Consider the following 8,830-nt stretch of genomic DNA (forward strand, 5'->3'; position numbering starts at 1 on the left):
CAGGGTATGTGGTCCCTGCCCCTCCCCTCCCTAACACATCCTGGGCCCAGCCCTTCCAGGCCTCCTCCTGGTCACTTCCAGGGCAGGCCTTTCAGGCTCTTGGGCTCCAGGAGCTGGGCTGGAGGAGGAGGGACCCCTCTCTTAGGGAAGCCTCCAGCTGTGAGGAGAGTGACCCCTCCACTGACACCTGGACCCTCCCCCTCAGGCCACCTCACCTGCTGCTGTTGCCTCTCCTGGGCTCCCTGCGGGTCCATCTCATGGGTGGCCCTCACAGATGACACCTCCTGCAGGGTCAAGGACAGGCTCAGGGAGGCCATGTTCCCTTCCCCGTGTCTCCCAGGGCCCTGATCTTGGACCCTGGCCATCTGGTGTCTATGGCTGCTCCCATTCCAGGGTGCCCTGATGCTAGATCACTCCCAGCTCCAACACTCCCTCCTCTGTGCCCTCAGGCCTGCCCAGGCCCCTAAGCCTCTCTCCTCATCAGGAAAGTGTGAGGAGGACTCCCCATGCCTCCCAGGGTCCCCTGAGGACTCAGTGTCATCTGACTGTCACCAGTGCTGTTCCCTCCCCCCTCGAGGAGGAGGAGCACAAAGCTGCTGCACATTCCTCTCCCCCTTGTACCTCATCACCCCTGTGAGGCCTGCACCACAGATCATCTCCCTCCATTTCCCAGATGAAGAGACCGAGGCCCACAGAGGGGCAGTGAATTGCTAAGGGGCCCACAGAGGAGACCGCTCCCCCTCGCAGCCAGAAGCCCTGGCCCCTGGCCTTCACTCCGCCTCCAGACACACCTCTGACCAATGTCCTGTCCTCTGGACTCTCGGGGTGTGTTGAGGCCCTCAGTCAACCTGAGCCATGGATGGAGAGGCACAAGGTGTCTCTGGGTCCCATGCAAGTGGCTTCTGTGTTTTCCAGCCCCCTGGGATTCTCTGACACCAGGCTGGACCTGAAGCCATGCCAAAGTGCTCAGCTCCCTAGGATCCCCTCAGGATGGTCCCTGCACAGAACTCCTCCTTTATTCACTCAAGAAGGGGACCCCCGTGTGCCACATCTGAGTGACAGTGTAGGGGGAGACCACGGCACTGTGTAATGGTGACATTTGCATCTTTTTTCACTTGGAAACTTCTAATGTCCCTTCTCCTTTCTCAGCTCTCATGTTTGAAGTCTGTGGTCTGAGCCTTTGTACAATGCTTAGGCCCCTCCTGCCAGGGCCTCGATGGAGGCCATTAAGAATCTCTCAGGAAGGTCCACTAAGAATCTGTAGGTTCCCTGATAATTCTGATTGCCATCTAGGGCGTATCCTTGTCGACAACGCCCCGGGGGAGACTCACTGGTTTGTCAGCAGTGACCACTATCGGGCTAGACTGCACAGTCCCAGAGAGCACACAGCTCTGTCCCAGATCCACCATTTGGCCCAAGGCTGTGCAGCCCATGTGTCCACAAGGCCTGTGTGACCTCACAGTGCCCATCCCTGGGGCAGGCAGAGGTCCCTCCCCTGCGAGCTGCAGTGAAGACAGAAGGAGCAGCAGGGGCCTGGCTTCCTGAGGACAGACTGGGCTGCTTTAGGAAGAAAGGAACCCCCACCCACTCCATCCACCCACCAGCCTGGAGGATGATGAGGGCCAGCTGATGGGTCCGCATGGAAGCCAGACACCTGCTCATTCTGCCAGCTCTTCACCTCTTGGAACAGTCCAGGCGACACCACTGTATCCCGTGACCAAGGCCTCCTGCCCCAAACAGTCCCCACCTGCCCCTGCAGCTCCCACCCCCGCTTCCTGTCCAGCTGGACAAGACAGACCGTTGTTTCTCGGGGAACCTTAAGTGAAAAACTTACCAAAGCACATCCTGCCTGGTCCCTCCCCACCTCACCTCCCGTCCTTCCAGATCTCCAGCCTCCACTCACCTCCTTAAGAAGCTTCCTGCTCTCCCGGTGGCATGTTTGGAAGATCTTTTTAACTATTTTACAGTTCTTTCTGAGGAGGGAAAAAACGAAAGAAACACTGTGGAGTGGTTTGAGGGTAAATCCCTTTTGTTTGAAAACCCAGAAGATCCAGACAGCCTGGATGAGCATTTTCACTGTGTCGTCTGAGCCCTGAGGTGTCTGGGACTGGGGAGGGGCTCTCCTATTGTCACCTGGGGCCTCCATTCTCTTATTTTCTCAGCAGATGTGTTTTAAACAGTCTTAATTTCATGTGGACAGAGAGTTCTGTTGCTGCAAACACTTGAAAATCTTCAATTTGGTTCAAGCCATGATCTGTCACTTAGGGAAACTGATTCCTGAGGCAGAACCACTGGCCTAAGTTTTCAGAAAGACTTGAAGCCTGCCAACCAGGTCAGACCCTATCCCCAGGGTTTGCTGTCTCCCAGGAGGTCCCAACTGACTGAAGGGCAATGCCAGCCCTGTGGGGGGTGTCTGGTCCACCCAGGTGGTGCTCGCATGGAGAGAGGCCTACCCACCTGGACACCTGTCTCCACGTCTCTTTTAAACGTTGAATGGAGGGGCCCTCCAGAGCCCAGAAGATCGTATGGAGAGAGGAAAGGTTCCTCAGGCCGTGGCATTCCTGGGGAAGGGAAGAGAATGAGCTGTGAGGGGGAGCTGGAGCCCTGCTTCCTCTGGCTTCTGTCCCCTCATTGATGTCTCCTGTCCTGGATGAGACAGCGGCTCAGGTAACCCGGAAAAGGCACAGCTGGAACCTGATGAGGAATACTTCCAGGGAGGAGGATTTCAGCTCAAGCCAAGAAAGGAGCCCAGGAAGTGGTGAGCTTCCTACCACTGGGACCAGGAGTCAGGTAATCGAGTCCTGACAGGAGGGGCCTAAAGTTTGTGCAAAGACTCAGACCACGGACTTCAAACGTGAGAGCTGATAAAGGAGAAGGGGCAGTTCCCCTGAATCCAGAGAGGGGCTCCCAGGGCCTCCCACATCTTACCTTGGCCACCTGGATCCAGAGCTCCACCACCCTGGCCCTGTCCTGGGCCGTCATGCTCGGGTCCCCAATGCAGGTGGTGATGATACATTCGACCACTCTGTTAAAGTGGGTCATGGTGGCATGGATGGTCGGTGCCAGGTGCTCAATGCCCCTGTTGTCACCCTGGGACCAGATGGAGTCCAGGAATTCGTGGGGCCTCACTGTCTTGAAGAGCTCCTGGGGAGGACAGGGAGTGTCACCCAGCCCTGCCACAGCCTAGCTCAGCATCTGCAGCCCCCAGTCCCAGGCTGGGTCAGTGGTGAGAGCTGGAGCTCAGGAAGCTGAGAATGCGGCCTGAGGCTTGTGGGAGTCCCTGGGTCTTGCCTGTGTCCCCTGAGGGCACCCAGCACAGGATGACCCAGGAACCAATACTGTGGCGCAGGGAAGTGGCATTTGCTCGCCGCCCAGTCTCACTTCCTCCAAGCACCAGAACTTGGCTCCTGCTTGACCATCTCTAGGGGCATCTTTCACCCATTGTGACCATCCTGGGGTCTGACTCCTCTTTCAGATGCACATTCCCCGAAGGCAGCAACAACCAGGGGCTTTGTTTGTCTGCCTTGTAGTCATGTACACATGAGGTGCCTAATTAGTGTTGAGGCTGTTGAGGCCTCCTGGGCAAATGAGTGAACTACCCAAGGACGAGACAGCGCTTCAGTGTGCTCCACTCCCCCACCAAAGCGCAGACTCTGCCCAACTTCCTCTCTGCTCCACCTCATCCACCTGCACAGCCGCTCTGCATGGCAGCTGCTCTCAAAGTCCACCCCTACTGTCCACATGAGGACAGCAAAGGCTTGGGAGTTAAGAAGGCTGCTCAGGTCACATGAGGGTAACTGGGGAAGCAAGAGGTTGGACCGAGATCATGGGATTCTGGATCAGGAAATGGCAGGTCTGGGGCAGCTGATGGCACAGGGAAGGCCGGCCCCACCTGCCCTGAGAGCCCCGCTGCTCACCACATCCATCAGTGTCAACTGCTCTGCCACCAGCCGGGGAGGGAACTCCAAGAAGCCAGGCTTCTCCTCCCTCAGCAGGTTCTTGGTGGTCACGTCCCAGGGGCAGGCGGGCTCTGGGGCTGGATCTGGCTCTGCTGTTATCTCTCCAGGTGGAGGGAGGATTCTCCCTGGAGCCAATGGTCCAGCTGGCTCCAGCTCAGGAGCTGGCACTGGGGCTGGAGCTGATGTTGGTGGTGGCTCTGGCCCTGGAGGGACTGATGGAGGTGACACTGGCTCCAGCTCTAGCACAGGTGGTGGAACTAGAGCTGGAGCTGGATCTAGCCGTGGAGCTGGCCCTTGCTCTGGCTCTGGAGCTGGAGGGAGCTCTGGAGATGGTACTGCAATAGGAGAAAAAAACAGTTTCACTCAAATAGCTGACTTCCCCTGTCCTGTCAAAGCCAGGAAAGACCCCACTGCCTTGAAGTGAACCAAGCCTCTGAACACTCTGCAAATTGTCTTCCCAGACTGCAGTCGCCTCACCTTCCAGCTCTGCCTCAATGGGCCGTGGATGCTCCAGCTGGACCTGGAGAAGGTAGGCGTGGCCCTGCAGCCCCGAGCCAGGCAAGCTGAGATGCAGAGAGGCCAGCTTCATGCTGAAGCAGGGATAGTGCAGGAGCTCCCAGAAATCCTGCCCTGAGTCCAGGCAGGTTTCCACCAGAGAAGAGATGGCACTGGGGGAGGCAATTGGGCAACAGAGTCAGAGGCCTGGCCTTTCCCTCCACGCTTCTCACCCAAGGCACCCTGGCTTGGGACTGGGCCCTATGCCTGCCCCTCTCCATCCAGGTGAGAGCCACATGGCAGCCCTGACCCCTGTGAGGCTGTCCTGGCAGTGGCAGGCCTGCTTATCCAGCAGGTTGACACAGAGTCTGTTGTGACTCTCTTCCCACTGACACTCTTCTCCTGAAGGTCTGGGACACAGCCCACCCCAGCCCTCCATGCACTTGTGCAACTGGATTGAGCACTGAGACAGATGTGTGACCAGGTTGCTCACACACCTCCTGTTCTGGGCCTGGAGGCGGTGGTCAGAAGAGGTAGATGTGGAGAAGGGGAGGCAGATTCAAATGGGTCTGTGGTGGGAATGGGTTTCTAGGGGAGAACGCAGCCCAGCCACCCCTCTGGTTCCCAGGGGTCCTGGCACCCATCCATAGCTCTGTGACTCCTGTCCTCCTGGAGTGGAAGCCACCAGGCCTCTGCCTTCCCATGGGAACCAACAGACGCGTGAGATGCGGCTCTGACAGGCTCCCCTCAGCCACAGCCTCCATCTCTCCCCCACAGCTTGTGCTTCAGAGACAGGAGCCCGTCCTTCTGCACCCAAACACCACTCACTTTTTTAGGTGGTCCTGCGCTCTGCCCTCCTGGCTGGAATAAGGGGAGATGCCTCCAGATGTAAAGGAGGCTCTGAGGGCATCCCTTGGGATGGACGGTGGATGACAAGACCTGCGAATGATGTCGAATGTCAATGTCTGACTCTCAGATGGAAATTGAGGCCACGCATTGTGTCTCCTTCATTCACTGAGTTTACTGTCTCCAAATGTCCTGCATGCAGTAGGTGCTTAATCTACATGGTTCAATAAATGTTGTCCACCCAGAACCATCCCAGACACCTGAGTGGGCCTAGGGCCTCTCTGCTGCCCCAGAGATCCTTGATTGGCTACCCCAAGGAAAAGGACCAGGACCAGCTGGATGGAATCTCCAACTCCTTGACAGGGTGGTTTCCATGTGCTTTTCCAAACTCAGGCCGCATCTCAGAGATGGGTGAGGCAGACTACTTTTCACGGGGAAGAGAGAAATAAACACCATGAACAACCACAGCACGTCCACAGCCCTCTCTGCAGAGCCAGGCACCATGTAAGCACCCGCCATGGCTGATCCCATGAGTTCCTACAAGATCCCCATGAAATTTATCCTCTCCCACCCTACTTTTCAGAGGAGCAAACTGAGGCTCAGAGAGATTCTGTGACACTCCCAGGACACACAGCTGGCAGGGGGCAGAGTCACCACTGTGCTGAGGAGGGAGTGGCCACTCACCTAGTAAACAGCTGGTCCAGGACCTGGTGGGATGTGTCTAAGGCCGAGTAGTTGACCATGAAGGTGGTGAAGCTAGAGATGTTCCTCCTCAGGAAAGCTGGTGCGATGGACTCTGTCAGCTTCTCCATCATGCCTATCTGGAGGGCCCGCATCCTGCAGGCCTCATTTAAATTCACGGTGGACTCATCCTCACACTGAGGGAGAGGAGGAGGTACATACACTCAATGACATCATGGTGAACCAGCGGGAGGATTGAGGTGACTTTCTACCCTCCTGTGTAGCTGGTGGGAGGGAGTGGAGGTCCAGATTCCTTTGGGAGTGGGACTGTGGAGCACTCTAATGAGAAAACCCTGGGGGGTTCCAGGGGAGACTCAGATTTGAGTCTGCATTCTAGTAGTGCCTTGGTCATCTCAGAGTCCTGGGTATGAAGACCCCTCTGCACCCACACTCACCTCAGACCAGCCCTCTTCATTGATGGACTGGTGCACCTGTGTCCTCTCCAGGGAGATGGCGAACTGGAAACCATCTACCAGCTCCTCAACCATCACTTGGGTGCAGCTCTGCAGTGACAGTGCCCAGAAGTCAGGCCAGGAGGCATCAGGGGCCTGCCTGGACTTCGCCACAGAGGGAAACCCCACCACAGTTCAGGCACAGTGGGGCATCTGCATAGTCTCCATCAGGGAAGGAATGTGATGACACCTCGATGGCCTGGGATTCACGTGTGGGTAGAAGAGCTTGGTCCCCAGCACTCACCATCCTCTCCTGCAGCCAAATCTTCAGTATGAACATGACACACCACCAGATCTCCACCATTTAGCTACCTGCTCCTGCTCTGGGTGGTTCCTCCTCATACTACCTTCTCTAACTCCACCTCCCACACACACACACACACACACACACACAATGAGGGTCAAGGGGTGTGGGGCTGTCCATTTGGGATCACAGTTGTGGCCTGACCTAGAGTGGCCTGCCCTGGGCTACACTGTTACCTGATGGTTCCTCCTGCCAAAAGGCCACAGACATTCGAGGTGAGGGCTGAGCCAATGTCTAATGCGACTTAACATGCTCTCATTCTTGGCTTTCCGGGGGCCAGAGCCTCGGAAAGTCACGGGACAACACGAGAACATCCTGCTGTGTCGAGTGTCTCCACTCAAATGAACTGGACAGGAGGCTGTGGTTACTATGTGGGTGCCTGGTAACCAGAGTTCTAAGTTCTGTTGGGGGCTGTCACCAAGGAAGTGAGGTCACTTCTTCAAGGTTCTATTACTTGGCCCCTTCCTTCAATCAGACCCACCCAAAGCCCCCTCTAGGCTGTTGGCTGCTCTCCCTCCTTGCCCATGTCATCTCCATCACTGTACACAAATATCCATCACCACCCTCCCCACAGCTCCTTGGGAGTGGAACCAGTGGCCAGCTTTGAGGAGACAGAGCTGAAGTCACACCTCTTTTATCCTACCAGTTCTGTGTCCTGGAAAAGCCACTGTGCCTCTCAATATCTCCCCAGTCTCCCAACCTGCATAATGGGGATGGTGCTAAAACAGCTTTCTAGGATCATCGTCAGGTGTATATGAGATAATAGCTACGACACCTGTGGATTGGTGTCACATGTGTCTAATGCTGAACCTCCCATCTATGTCAGTTCCATCTGTGCAGCCTCCACAAACCCCCGCTCCATACTTCTTGTCACACATCATTGGCCTGAATTTGGTCTGGTCACTCTTATCTGCAAGAGGGGTTAGGAATTTTATCTTTTAGTTTGTTGAATTGCCACCCAAAATAAAACTGATTCTTTGTTCTGAATATTAAGGGAGAAGGTGAACAGTGGAAACTACCCGTGCTCTCTCCCTACACTAACCTTCAAGTTGAAGGGGAGGAGATGATCTTTTCAGATGAATCAAGCATGTATTTACCTACCACAGGCTCTCTTTTCTTGTTGTTTATTCCTCCACAGAGAACAAGAATTCTTGCTTCCAAACCAGAATGTATGAGACGTCCACTGCCCTCTGTTCCCAGCAGAGTGACCAGAACCAATTTGTTGGCTTTTATTTGCCTGGCCCTTGTAAGTAGATCTGAGAACATTCTTTCTATGTCCTTCATAGAGTGGGTCTGGGAGGGTCTGAGGTTGTAGAGAATTGTAGGCAAATAGCAGGCTCCTGAAAAACTGAGTCAAATTTGAATCTCTGTAATTCGAAGAAGGAGAGTGACATCAGCATCATGGTGGAATAAGACACCTTCTGTTTTTCTACTCCTGCACTAACAATGCTTTGGCATCCATCCATAGACAAAAGTGCCTTTGTGGGAGAAGTGGGATCCAGCACCATATGCCAAGGGACCCAGAGGGCGTCTCACCCACCCATGCATCTGGTAATAGGCAGACAGACCTCCGTCCCAGCTCTGGACCCTGCAGTGGCCCGTGAACCAGCTCAAGCTCCTTTCAGCTGCTGCATGGAAACCCCTGAAAACACTGTCTTAGATCATGACACACAGAGGAGAGGGCCTTTGTGGAAGTCCAGGTTTCAAGAAGAGACGTTCCAGCCCTCTGTTGGAGCACAAAAATATGAGTGTGGATGGGTTGAAGAGTTTGGGGGCATTGGCAGATAGGTACTCGTAGAGGGCTTTAAAGGCTGTGGATCCTGTAACTGCACTGAGCACTCCATCAAGAAGTCTCCCACGACTTGTGGGCTATGCCTCACCCATGGATCTCCCCAGCTGGCCCTTAGGCACCCCCAGTGCTCTGCGTGCCTCACATACACACACCTCCACCCTAGGGCTTCTTCCCTGTGTATGCTCCCAACAGTGGTGGTTAGAGTGAATTTTGGAGGACAGCTAGTGAGCACGTGCAGAAA

At 55.3% G+C, this 8,830-nt stretch overlaps 1 protein-coding gene across 1 annotated transcript; it reads right to left on the minus strand.

Annotated features, from left to right (window-relative positions):
- Positions 1-2,325: 2,325 nt before the first annotated feature.
- On the minus strand, positions 2,326-3,279 carry LOC131394479 (ral guanine nucleotide dissociation stimulator-like). The gene is made up of 2 exons (XM_058525848.1): positions 2,929-3,279; positions 2,326-2,561 (listed from the first exon to the last, which is right to left on the minus strand). Exons 1-2 carry the CDS (start codon positions 3,040-3,042, stop codon positions 2,334-2,336), a joined length of 342 nt encoding a protein of 113 aa, XP_058381831.1. The 5' UTR covers positions 3,043-3,279; the 3' UTR covers positions 2,326-2,333.
- Between the last annotated feature and the right edge of the window lie 5,551 nt (positions 3,280-8,830).

The sequence above is a fragment of the Diceros bicornis genome, chromosome 30, assembly GCF_020826845.1.
Source record: "Diceros bicornis minor isolate mBicDic1 chromosome 30, mDicBic1.mat.cur, whole genome shotgun sequence".
In the NCBI taxonomy this organism is placed as follows: domain Eukaryota; kingdom Metazoa; phylum Chordata; class Mammalia; order Perissodactyla; family Rhinocerotidae; genus Diceros; species Diceros bicornis.